At 42.2% G+C, this 17,826-nt stretch overlaps 1 protein-coding gene across 8 annotated transcripts in view; it reads left to right on the top strand.

Annotated features, from left to right (window-relative positions):
• The window catches only part of zufsp (zinc finger containing ubiquitin peptidase 1), a 64,933-nt gene that overhangs the window by 43,741 nt on the left and 3,366 nt on the right, over positions 1 to 17,826 (top strand). For 7 of the 8 annotated variants that reach the window (XM_070885351.1, XM_070885349.1, XM_070885345.1 and 4 more), the window contains 5 exons: positions 1,586 to 1,754; positions 3,494 to 3,682; positions 4,847 to 5,012; positions 15,213 to 15,376; positions 17,492 to 17,706. In XM_070885351.1, the coding sequence (XP_070741452.1) occupies positions 1,586 to 1,754; positions 3,494 to 3,682; positions 4,847 to 5,012; positions 15,213 to 15,376; positions 17,492 to 17,706 (903 nt within the window). The remainder of the gene's footprint in view (positions 1 to 1,585; positions 1,755 to 3,493; positions 3,683 to 4,846; positions 5,013 to 15,212; positions 15,377 to 17,491; positions 17,707 to 17,826) is intronic. The other variant, XM_070885350.1, reaches the window with a different exon arrangement.

Below are 17,826 nucleotides of genomic sequence, written 5' to 3'. Positions count from 1 at the left end.
TGTAGTCACTGTTGTAATGTAGGAAAAAGGAGGTTTTTGTTGTGCCACAGATATGTGGCCAGAAGCTCATTTCAGGGTCAAATATGACACCTAGGTTGCGAACAGTCTGGTTCAGCCTCAGACATGCTGGGGAGAGGGATGGAATCGATGGCTAGGGAATGCAGTTTGTGGCAAGGGACCAAAGACAAAGACTTTGGTCTTCCCAATATTTAATTGGAGAAAATATCTGCTCATGCAGTATTGGATGTCGGATCAGCAGTCTGAAAATTTAGAGAGCGTGGAAAGGTCGAGGGAAGTGGTGGTGAGGTAGAGCTGGGTGTCGTCAGCGTACATGTGGAAACTGACGCCGTGTGTTAGGATGATGTTGCCAAGGGGAAGCATGTAGATGAGAAATAGGAGGGGGCTAAGGATAGATCCTTGGGGACACAAGAGGTAACGATGTGGGAATGGGAAGTGAAGCCATTGTAGGTGATTTTCTGGCTACGATTAGATAGATAAGAATGGAAAGGCGAGTGTAGTCACACCCAACAAAATTATATATTCTTTTGAGACAATAATTTGGCCATACTAAAGGTTATAGAGATACTAATTAAAGGTTACTCAGTTGGGAGTAAATAACTATTAAATTCCGCTTTCGTTACTAATTTACTAGATCATTGGGAAATGAGTACACTATACAGACCATTGGTGATTACATAGCAACTGGGAGAAGGTGTGTTTATAACCAGAACATCATGTTCTTCTTGATCTTTAGTACCTCAAAGATAAGGGAGCATATTGGAGAAAGGTTAATTTTATAAATCTGTCTGTAATAAGTATTTTTCTGGTCACACTTTCCGCACTGCAGTTTGTTGATTGTTTCAAACAGCATATTCTCAGAGTCGCCACGAGCAACTCCTCAGGAGACCTGCATGAAATGTATATTAGAAGTCTTGTGTATAATGTATATATCTTTTATCTGTCTCACTTGCTTACTGTAACATTTTTTCCTGTCACATTTTCCCTGTCACAGTTATAAAGCAGCATATCCTCTGAATCACTATGAACAATATAGTGTACACTGCAGCAACTCCCTAAGGCTTCTTTGACATCAGCTCCCAAACCCACGACCTCTACCACCTAGAAGGACCAGGGTAGCAGGCGCATGGGAACATCAGCATTTCCAAATTCCCCTCCAAGTCACACATCACACACCATCCTGACTTGGAAATATATCACCGTTCCTTTATCGTCGCTGGGTCAAAATCCTGGAACTTCCCCCCCGCCCCCCCTCCCCCCCCAAACAACAGCACTGTGGGAATATCTTCACCACAAGGAATGCAGCGGTTCAAGAATGCTTCGAGGGCAGTTAGGGATGGGCAATAAATGCTGGCCTTGCCAGCGATGCCCACATCCCATGAACAATTTTTTTTTTAAAGCATACATATAGAGAGATGATAATTATTAACCACACTATAGTATTTAAATGAAGCTGACCCCAGAAATGTATATTGGATGGTTGTTTTTCCTGCAACCCCCATTTCCAGTCAACCATATACCCAACTGGGATTTTAGTTATTTAAAATGTTACTTTTTCTGCCTCCAGAGGCAGCATGGGTTGGATAATCGTGGAGGATACAAACAACAGACAACGCACAACATGGAGAGGGCTGTGGCACGGGGTCAGATGAATCCTGCAGAGTACCATCGAAAGAGAGCAGAATTAATGGAGACATTAGCAGTGGGAGAAGATGATGGCAGAACTAGAACTTCAGGTATGATTGGTTCTTCATTCGCTTTGAATTGAATGTTCTTAAATCCTAAGCAGAATCTTGATACATGACTGATATTCGAGAGGCCACTGCAGCAATAAAGCAGATTACTTTCGAATGCAGATCCTGTGTCCTACAAAATTCAGTCTTTATCTTTCTAATCCACTTCATCATTTAAATTTTTTTTTGAAGCACAATATTTTTTTGCCATTTCCATGTTTATTAAAACTAACGGCAAAATATTAAAACAAATTCAGACTACACAAGGTTGAGCTAAACTGTTACACAACGGAATTTGTATACACACTGGGCCATCATTTGCAGCCCCTATGGGCATGTGCAAGGTGCGCATGAGCCCGTAGGGGCCGTACACGTTCCGGGTTTAGGCATGCGCTAAAACCTGAAACTTGCGATCTGTCAAGAATGTTCTTACGCCTGTAAAATGCGTAAGGCCTGCTTTTTACCAGCATAAGAGTAAAAAACAGAAAAATAAAACGTTATCAATAATTTATATATTTAAAAACCTGTGAAATAAGGTAAGTTTATTTTTAATCCCTTTAAAACATATATACTTATTTTTCAAAAAATAAAATTTTTGTTTAAAATTTTTATTTAAATGTCATTTTAATTAATTTTAAATGTGATTTTTTTTTTTAGATATTTGATGTCTAGATATATTTTTGGGGGTATTCCATTCATGCTTATGGAATCCCCATAAGCATGACTGGGGATCCCCTTCTGTCATTCGTTGGGCTGACCCACGTGATCCCAGGGGTGCTTGCGAAACCACCTGCACCCCTGAGATACGTGGGCCTCTTCCTATGGATACCTGGGAGAGCCCCAGGACCGCATATCTCCCAGACCACCAGGTAGTGAGCATTTTATTTGTGGATCGGAGGCATTTCCCCGCGAGAAGCAAATTCGGGGCCATTATCATGGTTTTGTCTATAGTTAACTTGAAAACAGGACCAACAACAGCATGAACTAATAAGAACGACTGCATTCATGACCCCAGGACATCCCAAAGCGCTTTACAGCCTATGAAGTACTTTTGAAATGTAGTCAATGTTGTAATGTAGGAAATGCTCATTTGCGTACAGCAAGCTCCCACAAGCAGCAATGTGATAACCAGATAATTTGTTTTTAGTGATGTTGGTTGAGGAATAAATATTGGTCAGGAAACCAGGGACAACTCCGCTACCTTTTTCAAAATAGTGCCATGAGATCTTTTACGTCCACCTGAGAGGGCAGATGGGGCCTCAGTTTAACATCTCATTTGAAAGAAGATACCTCTTAGTGCAGCACTCTCTCAGCACTGCACTGGAGTGTCAGCCAAGATTTTGTGCTCAAGTCTCTGAAATGTGACTTGAACCCAACACCTTCTAACTCAGAGGCAAGAGAGCTACCACTGAGCCATAGCTAGCACCTAATAGGAGCTAGATGAGAATTTATATAGTTTTAACTGCTATCGACAACATTTATATATAAGGTTAATATAATTTTGAATTTGCTTACAACTTAAAATTTAGCCAGTGCATGAAAAGAAGTTCATTACATTTCCCTTAACTGTGTGATCACAAATAAAACTATTTTGGGAAATGCACTGCTGAATTTCAAGTTATCAATGGGTTCAAAATTACTTTAAATGCTATATAAATTTTGACTAAAACAATTTATATAGTCTAGCATTAGAACTGAGCTCTATTTCTTTGTACTTATTGAACTATGTTCCTGTTTTACAGGTCTAATGAAGGCATTAAATGAGTATTATCAGAGAAATGGTACAGAAATAAGGCATGTGTATCTATGTGCAGAAACCGATCACTATCATGCCTCTGTAGGAGACAAAGGCTGGGGATGTGGGTACCGAAACTTTCAAATGCTTTTTTCCTCACTTGTGAAGATGGAACAGTACAAGCGTGATTTACATGGTACAAATATTATTACACAAACATAACTTTTTGTAGGATGGAGTTAGATGAGGAAAGATGGGAGGAAGCTCGAGTAGAGCATAAACACCACCATGGAGTGGTTGGGCCAAATGGCCTGTTTTTGTGCTGTCTATCCTATGTAACAATTGTACTTTTCCTGTTTTCCTTATTAGCCTCATGTAGTGCTATGGTAATTTTCTTGGATATTTCAGGAGACTTGCATTATGATAAATTGCTAAATAGTAAAGAACTGTAATCTATCAAGTGTATCTCCAAGACTTGAATCAGCTTTTTACATTATTTAAGTCATGCATTTGACTGTCGCTCTAGTTTAGATTCTGGAAACAAATAGCCATTTGAATTGATTAGAAAACCATGTCAAATGTAATGTTTCTATATAAAATATATTGTGTAAATGGAAGTATTAGTTTCTTCACAAAAAGTTATGAAATAGTGGTTTTAGCACTTGAAACTGTTTGGTTAGAAAAAGCTAAATACCCTTTTTACCCTGAGCTACAGCTCTGAACTTAAATGCATTTAGGAAAGGAGGGGAAGGGGGAAAAGACTTGCGAGAAAATTACAAGTCGGGTGAGGCAGAAGAAAGATTTCCATCTATATTGTACCTCATCATATACAATAACTCACTTTAAAATGTAGTGACTGCTGTGTAAGCCATTTTGCACAAAACACTCATGAGATTAATAACTAACCTATATTTTGGTGGTGGTGGTGCTTCAGGGAAGTAATGTTAGCCAGGGCACCAGCAGAACACTGGTCATCTTCAGATAGTGCCATGGGATCTTTAATGCCCTCCAGAACCGGCAGGTGCCTCATTCAAAAGACAGCAGCTCCAACAATGCAGCTCTCACTCAGTATTGCATTGAAGTGTCAACCTAGATTATGAGCTCAAGTTCTGGTGTGGGATTTTAACCCATAGCCTTTTGACTCTGAAGGCAAGTCTATGTATACAAAAAACTAATGCACATAAATCTTTTGAGTAGGACTTATTATCTAGATGTCAAACTTTTGACTATTGTCCAAAAATTGGAATGAAGGAAGTTAGCAGTTTAACTTAGATTATACTTGAATATTTGAACAAATGTCCTTTTTTTTTAGTTTAGATGGAGAGTTGTAAACATTTGAACTTATTCTTCTTTCTTTTAGACATTGTAATCCCTTGCATTCCAAAAGTTCAATCTATGATGGAAGAAGCATGGAAGGATGGTTTTGATCCTCAAGGTGCTGCCCATTTTAAAAACACTCTGCGGGGCACTCGAGCTTGGATTGGAGCAACAGAAATCTATTCTTTATTGACCTTTCTAAGAATAAAGTTAGTATATGAGTTAACAATACTTTAGATTGATTTAAAAAAAGTGAATTTCTTTAAAAAGTTATCTAGTGGTACTTGTAACACTAGCTTTTCGACCAATTGCTAGCTGGTTGGAGCTCTAGAGAAACCTGATGCTCAAATTCACTTGTAATGATTAAGAGATCAAAACTGCTACTTGCAGTATGACAGCACCATTAAAGTGCTATCTAATCCCCAACTGAATTAATATATGTATCCATTCCCCCAATTGATGTGTTTGTACAGCAGGTTAAAGACATTGGGAGTTGCAGCTAAAATATTTCAACTGTCCAGTAATGAGCAAACATTTATATTACAATAAATAGCGTAGTTGTGGTTTTGTAACTAGAATATTCAGTCCCTGTTCCGCAATTCTGAAATCAGCAGAGCTGGTAGATAGAGGTGGCTTTTGGATAGAATACTGTTTCAATCCAAAGCAGAGGGAATAAACTGATGTTGTTTTTCTCCCTCTTTACCATTTTTCTGCCTCCTCGTGGTACCCAGGTGACCATGCACTGCCATTTGAAAGAGTTGGGAGTATTTACAAGTTAGCACATGAATTCTGCATCTTTACTAAAGTTTACTAAAGAGTTCTGTTTAGATGAATTGGTATGTTAATCAAATAGGTGAATGCTGGTGCTAGAGAATAAAATCATATTAAATTTTTGGTTTTGGACCCAGTGTCCCCAACAAGTATTTCTAACACTTCAAATACAGCATGTGTCGAATGCAGAGTAAAATTGCTTCTATTCTGCCCACCATTGTGCCTGAATCTCACCCTTAGAGTACTGCTACAGCATGAATTTTTAAATTTTCCTCACCACTCACCCTGATGGACTATGAATGATATTTGTAAATTAGGCAGCTTTGGATCTGTTGTCACTGGAAACTAGATTTAGCACGGAAACTTGTGCAGACCCCTTAGAGTCAACAGACCCAAATCAAACCCAGATCCCAGAGGCAAAATGCAAGTATCCTTATCTACTTGATCCCCCCACACCCCACACCCCCCAAAAAAAGTGCCAAACCATATGTTTTTACAACTCGAAGGAAACCTGAATTACCTGTTAGTATTATAGTACTAGAAAACATGGAAATAATGCTTACAATATTAAAAGCCTCAGAAAGGGTACTACAACATTAAATACTTTCATATTGTGTAAATAGGGTGATGCGGTAAAGGCCCAGGTCTGTGCATTCAAAACATTGGGCTCAAAATTGGCCCACTCCTATTTTAGAAACATAGAAAATAGGTGCAGGAGTAGGCCATTCGGCCCTTCGAGCCTGCACTGCCATTCAATAAGATCATGGCTGATCTTCATGGCTGGCCCTCAGCACCCCTTTCCTGCTTTCTCTCCATACCCCTTGATCCCCTTAGCTGTAAGGGCCATATCTAACTCCCTCTTGAATATATTCAATGAACTGGCATCAACAACTCACTGTGGCAGGGAATTCCATAGGTTAACAACTCTGAGTGAAGAAGTTACTCCTCATCTCAGTCCTAAATGGCCTACCCCTTATCCAAAGCCTATGTCCCCTGGTTCTGGATTTCCCCAACATCGGGAATATTCTTCTCGCATCTAACCTGTCCAGTCCCGTCAGAATCTTATAGGTTTCTATGAGATCCCCTCTCATCCTTCTAAACTCCAGTGAATAAAGACCCAGTTGATCCAGTCTCTCCTCATATGACAGTCCAGCAATCCCTGGAATCAGTCTGGTGAACCTTCGCTGCACTCCCTCAATAACAAGAACGTCCTTCCTCAGATTAGGAGACCAAAACTGAACACAATATTCCAGGTAAGGCCTCGCTAAGGCCCTGTACAACTGCAGTAAGACCTCCCTGCTCCTATACGCAAATCCCCTAGCTATGAAGGCCAACATACCATTTGCCTTCTTCACTGCCTGCTGTACCTGCATGCCAACTTTCAATGACTGATGAACCATGACACCCAAGTCTCGTTGCACCTCCCCTTTTCCTAATCTGCCGCCATTCAGATAATATTCTGCCTTCATGTTTTTGCCCTCAAAGTGGATAACCTCACATTTATCCACATTATACTGCATCTGCCATGCATTTGCCCACTCACCTAACCTGTCCAAGTCACCCTGCAGCCTCTTAACGTCCTCCTCACAGCTCACACCGCCACCCAGCTTAGTGTCATCTGCAAACTTGGAGATATTGCACTCAATTCCTTCATCTAAATCGTTAATGTATATTGTGAAGAGCTGGGGTCCCAGCACTGAGCCCTGCGGCACTCCACTAGTCACTGCCTGCCATTCTGAAAAGGACCCGTCTATCCCGACTCTCTGCTCCTTATCTGCCAACCAGTTCTCTATCCATGTCAGTATATTACCTCCAATACCATGTGCTTTGATTTTGCACACCAATCTCTTGTGTGGGACCTTGTCAAAAGCCTTTTGAAAGTCCAAATACACGACATCCACTGGTTCTCCCTTGTCCACTCTGCTAGTTACATCCTCAAAAAATTCCAGAAGATTCGTCGAGCATGATTTCCCTTTCATAAATCCATGCTGACTTGGTCTGATCCTGTCACTGCTTTCCAAATGCGCTGCTATTTCATCCTTAATGATTGATTCCAACATTTTCCCCACTACTTATGTCAGGCTAACCGGTCTATAATTACCTGTTTTGTCTCTCCCTCCATTTTTAAAAAGTGATGTTACATTAGTTACCCTCCAGTCGATAGGAACTGATCCAGAGTCGATAGACTGTTGAAAAATGATCACCAATGCATCCACTATTTCTAGGGCCACTTCCTTAAGTACCCTGATGCAGACTATCAAGCCCCGGTGATTTATCGGCCTTCAATCCCATCAATTTCCCTAACACAATTTCCCGCCTAATAAGGATATCCTTCAGTTCCTCCTCACTAGACCAACTGTCCCCTGGTACATTCGGAAGGTTATTTGTGTCTTCCTTCGTGAAGACAAACCGAAGTATTTGTTCAATTGGTCTGCCATTTCTTTGTTCCCCATTATAAATTCACCTGAATCCGACTGCAAGGGACCTACGTTTGTCTTCACTAATCTTTTTCTCTTCACATATTTATAGAAGTTTTTGCAGTCAGTTTTTATGTTCCCTGCAAGCTTCCTCTCGTACTCTATTTTCCCCCTCTTAATTAAACACTTAGTCCTCTTCTGTTGAATTCTAAATTTCTCCCAGTCCTCAGGTTTGTTGCTTTTTCTAGCCAATTTATATGTCTCTTCCTTGGCTTTAACACTATCCTTAATTTCCCTTGTTAGCCACGGTTGAGCCACCTTCCCTGTTTTATTTTTACTCCAGACAGGGATGTACAATTGCTGAAGTTCATCCATGTGATCTTTAAATGTTTGCCATTGCTTATCCACTGTCAACCCCTTAAGTATCCTTTGCCACTCTATTCCAGCCAAATTCAGGCCTCATACCATCGAAGTTACCTTTCCTTAAGTTCAGGACTCTAGTTTCCGAATTAACTGTGTCACTCTCCATCTTAATAAAGAATTCTACCATATTATGGTCACTCTTCCCCAAGGGGCCTCGCACAACAAAATTGCTAATTAATCCCTTCTCATTACACATCACCCAGTCGAGGATGGCCAGCTCTCTAGTTGGTTCCTCGACATATTGGTCTAGAAAGCCATCCCTAATACACTCCAGGAAATCCTCCTCCACTGCATTGCGACCAGTTTGGTTAGCCCAATCAATATGTAGATTAAAGTCACCCATGATAACTGCTGTACCTTTATTGCACACATCCCTTATTTCTTGTTTGATGCTGTCCTCAACCTCACTACTACTGTTTGGTGGTCTTTGCACAACTCCCACTAACGTTTTCTGCCCGTTGGAATTTCACAGCTCCACCCATACCGATTCCACATCATCCAGGCTAATGTCCCTCCTTACTATTGCATTAATTTCCTCTTTAACCAGCAATGCTACCCCGCCTCCCTTTCCTCTCTGCCTATCCTTCCTAAATGTTGAATACCCCTGAATGTTGAGTTTCCAACCTTGGTCACCCTGGAGCCATGTCTCCGTGATGCCAATTACATCATATTCGTTAACTGCTGTCTGCGCAGTTAATTCGTCCACCTTATTCCGAATACTCCTCGCATTGCGGCACAGAGCCTTCAGGCTTGTCTTTTTAACACACTTTGCCCCTTTAGAATTTTTCTGTAATGTGGCCCTTTTTGTTTTTTGCCTTGGGTTTCTCTGCCCTCCACTTTTACTATTCTCCTTTCTGTCTTTTGCTTCTGCCTCCATTTTATTTCCCTCTGTCTCCCTGCATAGGTTCCCATCACCCTGCCATGTTAGTTTAACTCCTCCCCAACAGCACTGGCAAACACTCCCCCTAGGACATTGGTTCCGGTCCTGCCCAGGTGCAGACCGTCCGGTTTGCACTGGTCCCACATCCCCAGAACCGGTTCCAATGTCCCAGGAATTTGAATCCCTCTCTCTTGCACCACTCCTCAAGCCACGTATTCATCTGAGCTATCCTGCGATTCCTACTCTGACTAGCACGTGGCACTGGTAGCAATCCTGAGATTATTACCTTTGAGGTCCTACTTTTTAATTTAGCTCCTAGCTCCCTAAATTCGTCTCGTAGGACCTCATCCCATTTTTTACCTATATCATTGGTACCTATAATGCACCACGACAACTGGCTGTTCACCCTCCCTTTTCAGAATGTCCTGCACCCGCTCCGAGACATCCTTGACCCTTGCACCAGGGAGGCAACAAACCATTCTGGAATCTCAGTTGCGGCCGCAGAAACACCTATCTATTCCCCTTACAATCGAATCCCCTATCTCTATAGCTCTCCCACTCTTTTTCCTGCCCTCCTGTGCAGCAGAGCCACCCACGGTGCCATGAGCTTGGCGGCAGCTGCTGCTGCTCCCCCCGATGAGTCACCCCCTCAACAGTACCCAAAGCAGTGTATCTGTTTTGCAGGGGGATGACTGCAGGGGGACCCCTGCACTACCTTCCTTACACTGCTCTGCCTGCTGGTCACCCATTTACTATCTGGCTGTGTACCCTTTACCTGCGGTGAGACCAACTCACTAAACGTGCTATTCACGTCATTCTCAGCATCATGGATGCTCCAGAGTGAATCCACCTGCAGCTCCCATTCCACAATGCTGTCCGTCAGGAGCTGGAGGCGGATATACTTCCCGCACACGTAGACTTCAGGGACACCGGAAGCATCCCTGACTTCCCACATAGTACAGGAGAAGCATAACACGTGTCCGAGCTCTCCTGCCATGTCTTAATCCTTAGATTAGCTTAAATTGGCAACAGCAATGCTAAATGTTACTTACTGATACAGAAAAGAAGAAAAACTACTTGCCAATCACTTACCCCCTTGGCTGTGATGTCACCTTTCAATTTCCTTCTATTTTTTTTGCCTTCTCTCCCTGCTGCAGCTGCACCGGCTAGCCTCTCGCTGAACTCACCACGCTGGACCGCCTTATAGGCCTCCCCACGCTGCCTCACCGATGCTGCTCGATCTCCTCGCAGAGATGCGGCGACTTTGTGGTCTGAAAAGGGTGCTGATAAAATGTCCCCCGATTCTGGCCGCTGTGTTGCCTCTCCCGGGGCTTGGTGGCTGTGGCCAGTCGATTGGGGGGCGGAGCTCGGGCCCTGCGCCAAAAGCAGTGCTGGCAGCTCTCCACATGCGCGTTGGTGAGTGTGCACATGCGCAGGAGCTCCTGCCCCCAGCCTCTGTGCATGCTGCAGCGTGGGAGCTGATGCGTCCCGCCCCTATCCCGGGCCGAGTGGCCTCCCGCACAGGCTGGCCCGCTGCTTTCCTAGGCTAGAAGGCCACATCAAGAAGGTTGGTGCGGGGCCCAAGCCAGGGTGGGGGAGTTTTGATCCCGGGGGCAATTCCGGATCGCAGGGTGGGTTCGATTACCGACCACATGGGGAGGTGGTTCCGATCCTGTGGGCGGTCCAATCCCCGACCTCTAGGGACGATCTGATCCCCAGACTTGTCCGATCTCTGACCCCAGGTGCTGTTCTGATCCTGGAGGGTCTGATCCCCTACCCCGGGAGGTAGGGTTGTTTGTAAGGAGTGGGCTGATGGTGAGTGAGCTTAGGCAGCTGGGAGAACATAAGAATTACGAGCAGGAGGTACTTCTATGTTTTTAATTTGGATATTTTGAAAAAATTATGTAAATATGTTTTTTCTCTCCTTTTTTTATTTTTGTAGTTTAAGCTTCCATGAATGCTTCTGTTGTATAGTAAATTAACTTTGCGAAGTTTGTCATATGATGTCCTGTATAGCTGATTGATCCTATTCACATTCTTTAGTCAAGTCATTAAGTTCTGCTGGCCTCCGATGTCCCTACCTGCGCTGATTTCTTAACTTACTGCAAGGGTTTTCTGTGTAGAAACATAGAAAATAGGTGCAGGAGTAGGCCATTCGGCCCTTCAAGCCTGCACCACCATTCAATATGATCATGGTTGATCATGCAACTTCAGTACCCCATTCCTGCTTTCTCTCCATACCCCTTGATCCCTTTAGCTGTAAGGGCCACATCTAACTCCCTTTTGAATATATCTAATGAACTGGCCTCAACAACTTTCTGTGGTAGAGAATTTTTTTTTGTGGCTACATACGCTGGCCTAAGTTAGTTTGGAGTTACTATTAGCTGTCCAAAGTTGCCTAAATGGCCAAAACAGGCATAGGTGGCTGGTAACGCCTCTTTTTGGATAGAAAACTAAACCAAACTAAAAAAAAAAATCCTAACTAACTCACTTACACTGGCGCAAATTGATTGTGCAAAATGGGGATTTTTAAGATACTCCAGAAAAATCAAGTTGCTCCAAAAATAATGGAGCAACTCCTGGCCAATTTTGCGCCCTAAATGAACACTTTGCATCTGTCTTCACCAAGGAAGAAGATGCTGCCAGAGACATAGTAAAGGAGGAGGCAGAGGAGATACTGGATGGGATAAGAATTGATAAAGACGAGGTATTGGAAAGGTTGGCTGTAGTTAAAGTCATCACGACCGGAGAGGATGAATCCTAGGACGCTGAGGCAAGTGAAGGAAGAAATTGCGGAGGTACTGGCCATAATCCTTCAATTCGCTTTAGAAACGGGAGTGGTGCCAAAGGACTGGAGAATTGCAAATGTTCCACCCTTCTTCAGAAAAGATAAACCCAGCAACTATAGGCCTGTCAGTTTAACCTCGGTAGTAGGGAAACTTTTAGAAACAATAATCAGAGATGAAATTAACAGTCAATTGGACAAGTATGGATTAATTAAGGAAAACCAGCATGAATTTGTTACAGGCAAATTATGTTTATCCAACTTGACGGAGTTTTTTGATGAAGGTAATGCGGTTGACGTGGTGTACATGGATTTACAAAAGGTGTTCAACAAAGTGCCACATAATAGGCTTGCTAGCAAAGTTGAAACACATGGAATAAAAGGGACAGTGGCAGCATGGATAAGAAATTGGCTAAGTGACAGGAAACAGAGAGTAGTAGTGAACGGTTGTTTTTCGGACTGGTGGGAGGTATACAGTGGTGTTCCCCAGGGGTCGGTATTCAGACTACTGCTTTTCTTGATATATATTAATAATGACTTGGATGTGGTAGACAGGGCACAATTTCAAAATTTGCCGATGAGCCATAGCTTGGAAGAATAGTGAACACTGAGGAAGATACTGATAGACTTCAAAAAGACATAGACAGGCTGGTGGAATGGGCGAACATGTGGCAGATGAAAGTTAATGCAGCAAAGTGCGAAGTGATACATCTTAGTAGAAAGAATGAGGAGAGGAAATATAAACTAAAGGGGGTTCATGAACAGAGAGCCCGAGGGGTATATGTGCACAAATCGTTAAAGGTGGCAGGGCAGGTTGATAAAAAGGCTTACGTTTTCCTGGGCTTCATGGATAGACGTATAGAATTCAAATGCATGGAAATTATGATGAAATTGTACAAAACACTGGGTTCGGCCTCAATTGGAGTATTGTGTCCAATTCTGGGCACAGCACTTTAGGAAGGATGTGAAGGCCTTAGAGAGGGTGCAGAAAAGATTTATGAGAATGATTCCAGGGATGAGGGACTTCAGTAATGTGAATAGACTGGAGAAGCTGGGGATGTTCTTGGAGCAGAGAAGGTTGAGAGAAGATTTGATAGAGGTGTTCAAAATCATGTGGGGTCTGGACAGAGTAGATAGAAACTGTTCCCATTGGCAGAAGGGTCGAGAACCAGAGGACACAAATTTAAGATATTTGGCAAAAGAACCAAAGGCGACATAAGAAATAAACTTTTTACACAGCGAGTGGTTAGTATCTGGAATGCACTGCCTGAAAGGGTGGTGGAGGCAGACTTAATCACAGCTTTCAAAGGGGAGTTGGATAAGTACCTAAAAGAAAAACATTTGCAAGGCTGCAGGGAAAGGGCGGGGGAGTGGGACTAGCTGAGGCGCTCTTGCAGAGAGCCGGCACAGGCTCGACGGGCTAAATGGCCGCCTTCCGTGCTGTGACCTAAATTTCCCCAATCCTTTTTCCAGTGCACTCTCCTGAGATGCGCCGACTTTGTGTGCTCAATATGGCGCCAAAAGACTTACTAACGATTCTGGCCGCACTGCTGTGTGTCCCGGGTCCTGGCGCGGCATTTCTCGTGGAGTGGGGGGGCAGAGCTACAGCCCTACACCAAAAACAGTGCGGGCAGCTGTGCGCATGCGCAGTGGAGTCTGGCTCATGCGCAGTAGCTCCTCGCCCTCCCAGTGCGTCCTGCAGGCTGTGCGCTGGACCCGATGCTCACCGCCCCTATCCCTGGCCGAATGGACGACCCGATAATCTTCAACAGCACCTCCCGATAAAACATGAGCCACGAGGCAGCAGTGTGGAGAGAATGTTACATTTTGTGTGGCCACATGTCAAATCGTTCTGACCCAACACTGATTAGGTTTTCCCTCGGAGAGAGGTCCAGTCCCTCGGAGAGAGGTCCAGTCTTTCGGAGAGAGGTCCAGTCCCTTGGGGGGCCGAGTTAGGAAGGTAGAACTTAAGTTTTATTTTATTTATTTATTTTTTAATTTATTATTGATGGTTTTTATCCTTCTTTAATGTTGTTGTGAAGGTGTTTAGTGCTTTGCAAGATCCTCTGTTATTTCCGTCCCCTCCCCCCTATCTCTGGCTACCTGCGCTGATTTCTTAACTCTCCGCAAGCGTTTTCTGTGTGGCCAAATGGCTTAAATGGCCAAAACAGGTGTAGGTGGCTGGTAACGCCCCCTTTTTGGAAAAAAAAACTAAACTTAAAAAAAATCCTAATTAACTCACTTACATAACTAACTCACTTACACTGGCGCAAATTGAATGTGCAGAATGGGGATTTTTAAGATACTCCAGAAAAATCAAGTTGTTCCAAAAAAAAATGGAGCAACTCCTGGGCAAATTTGGGCCCAATGATTCCATAACTTCATGTGAAATCAAAAGCAACGAAAGACTTTTTTTTATAGAATGAAATCCATGATCTTGCCATATTGATGTTTGTTTCAAGGATGTATCTCAAAATTATTTGGTTTGCTTTCAAATTGTCATTATGTTCACTGAATGCCATTGACCCAGAATAGAGGTGGAAGTATTTTTAGGTTGTTGGGTAGTATAGAGTTTTCAAAAATATTTTTTGGAATCTCTTGATCGTTTGGTATCTTAGAATTGTTCGAGCTGTTCTCCTTGTAGCACTGAGTTGTAATTTTTACTGTGCCATAGAAAATTCCAGGTTCAATCCATGATCTGTGCTGAGTCAGCTATTCTCAGTGGGGTGGGGGGTGGTGATAAACCTGGCCTTCCTGTCCCTGGGGAGGGGAAAAACACCAGGGATCCTATTCCTGATCAGCATCAAGCTGGAATAGCACACATCTGAGGACAGGAGTCAAAGCAACTGTAATGCTTCCAGGATCAGTCGGCCTGCCAGCGCTCAATGGCTAAACTTAGGTGATAAATGATCACTTGGAAGAGGGCTTCCTTGCACATTTCTGGGAGAAGAGAAGGAAAAGAAGAAATTGGATGGAAAATTATAAGTGAAAACAATCAAACTAATAGAAAGCATAGAGAAATACTGTTTGCTGCTGATATTTAAATCTACCGACCAAACATGTTTTCTCGGTGGTGTTAGAATAAGTTGAAACTGATCATTTTGGTTGGCTTTAATCCATCTGTGTTCTCTAGGTGTCAAATTGTTGATTTTCACCATCCCACTGGACCATCAGACACACATCCTCGTTTGTTTGAATGGCTGCGGCAATACTATTCTTCAGGCAGAGATGCAGGGCTACATTTACAACCCAGGGTTGTATGGACAAACAAGTCACCAATCTATCTACAACACCAAGGTAAAAAAACAAAGCTGATATGATTATTAGTGTTTCCCAGCTTCCTTTCAGTGCTTCTCACAGTGACCACAGTGATGTATGCTTGATGTACAGGGAGAAGCTAGGAAAGTGTACACCTTTTTATGCATACAGACATATGGTAATGACCCTATGGTCTGGGTTGTAGGAAGGTGGAATTGTCGTCCGTCCATCCCTGGGGGAGGCGAGAGGGAATTTGGGTATATAAGTCCACTGCCAGAAGATTCTGTGGGGAGCAATAAGAGAGTTGGAAAGCAAAAGTTTGCTTACAATTGCCGAGTTGTATTATTGCAGGTTATTATTAAATAAATGTTCTATATAGCTAACCATGTTTGAAGAAATGGAAGAATCTTCTATCTGGTGCTTAGCAAGTCTTCCTCGATTCTGAGGGACTGCCTATTATGATGATGATGATGACATGGGGTCTTCACAATATGTAGAACTATTTGTGGTACCATCAACTATAATGATGGTTCAGCTTTTATAGCAAAGAATACAGGAAATCATGGTTTATGCATTGAAATCACTGGTTTCTGCTTGTTCTCCTATGTTTTGTACAAATACTCACGAGGTGAGAAAGGGTTGCGTGCAAATATGCATTGCAGAAAACAATTTTATTTTGTATCTCTGCTGGCATGCAACATAAATGTACAAGATGATATCTAAGTGTGATGTTCACATGCTTTGAATGCATTTGAGAGTTAACCAACCATTCAGATTATATGGTTTATTCCTACCGATCCTGAGGTTTTTTTTTGCAGTTGATGGTTAAGTAATTGTTACAGTTCAGGCTTATGCCCAACACGTCTCTATTTTGTGGACATGGCAAAAAGGCAGTCTCCATAAGCAGGCCAAGGCTACAATAATCGGAAATCTTCAAACTTGTATGTACTGTGTATTGGTCACAATTCCCAGAATTACTGCTAAACCCCTAACTGCGATATATAAACCACTGTATATTTTATGGGAGTTCTCCTGTCTCCTTTGAAAGCCAGAAAATGCATTGCTGTCATACTAATGTGATCTGCAAGTAGAATAAAATAAACAGTCTCTCGCAGTCCTTCACAATACAATGTTGTATGAGGTTGTGCAAATTCCCAATTTATTCTACCTCTTTCCTCCACCCCCACTATAGAGTGCAGATCTCCAGTCAGAACTAAAATTGAGAAAACTGTGCTGTGATGTATGTCAGGTAAACTCTTTCAGCCCAGAACCCACTATCTGCAGTTGTTAATGCAGATTCTAAGGAAGCATTTGAAGTTAATTTTTAATCCTTAAAATGATTTATACTTTCATCGGAGCGTTTCTTGTTTCTGATGTTTATGCATTCTGATTTCTGGCAGTCTACTATTTTTTGGCAACATTTGGATACAGTACTGTATTAAATAATAAATTGTGGATAATTTCAAGGGTTTCTTGCATATAAGAGAGAGATGCTGAAAATGAATCCGATAAATGTACCAAAGTAACACACAGGATTACATCTGACATACGGCACAGAAACAGGCCATTCGGCCCAACCAGTCCATGCCGACATTTATGTTCCACTTAAGCCTCCTCCCGTCTTTTTCTAATCTAAATCTATCAGCATAACCCTCTATTCCCTTCTCCCTAATATACTTGTATAGCCTCCCCTTAAATGCATCGATACTATTTGCTTCAGCCACTCCCTGTGTTAGCAAGTTCCACATTCTCACCACTCTTTGGGTAAAGAAGTTTCTTCTGAATTCCTTATTGGATTTCTTGGTGGCTAACTTATATTGATGGCCTCTAGTTATGCTCTTCCTCACAAGTGGAGACATTCTCTCTCTATCCATTCTATCAAAATCTTTCATAATTTTAAAGACCTCTATTAGGCGAAAACACCGGTGAAAAGTATGTAATTCTATAAAGAACATTGAATTAAATAGCCAAGTGAACAGGAGATTAATTTGTTATTTTTAAAACTCTTCAATTTGACTGAGTTTTTAATGTGTTCAAAATGTACATTTTGAACCCATTGCTGAAAGTCTTTATGCTTATAGTTTGAGGCTAATTTGTTGGGAGTTCAAAACCTGTTTTTGAAATAAAGTAATCTATTAATCTTTGAAACTTTAGGTCACAGTCGGACTATTGTAGGCCTAGAAGAACGGAATAATGGAACGCTTTGTCTTTTGATTTTTGATCCTGGCAACCAAGAAATGCAGAAACTTTTGCGTCGTGATGTGACTGGAGTCAATCTGAGAATGATTCGTAGGTTTATTGGAAGTATGAAGCATAAACAGTATCAGATAGTGGCAGTAAATGGTCTTCTATCAGTGGAAGAGAAAAATGTAAGTGACTTTTTTCTAGCCTTAAAACAGTGTGTTCTATGCAGCAAGTCAAAATGTCATTCTTTTTAAAGGAATGTTTTGGTTCGGTACATGTTTTCTAATTTACTTTTACTAACTGGA

This window comes from Pristiophorus japonicus, chromosome 7 (genome assembly GCF_044704955.1).
Source record: "Pristiophorus japonicus isolate sPriJap1 chromosome 7, sPriJap1.hap1, whole genome shotgun sequence".
In the NCBI taxonomy this organism is placed as follows: Eukaryota; Metazoa; Chordata; class Chondrichthyes; family Pristiophoridae; genus Pristiophorus; species Pristiophorus japonicus.
Note: the sequence above shows the minus strand (reverse complement) of the source record. Positions and strands in the feature narration are given on the sequence as shown.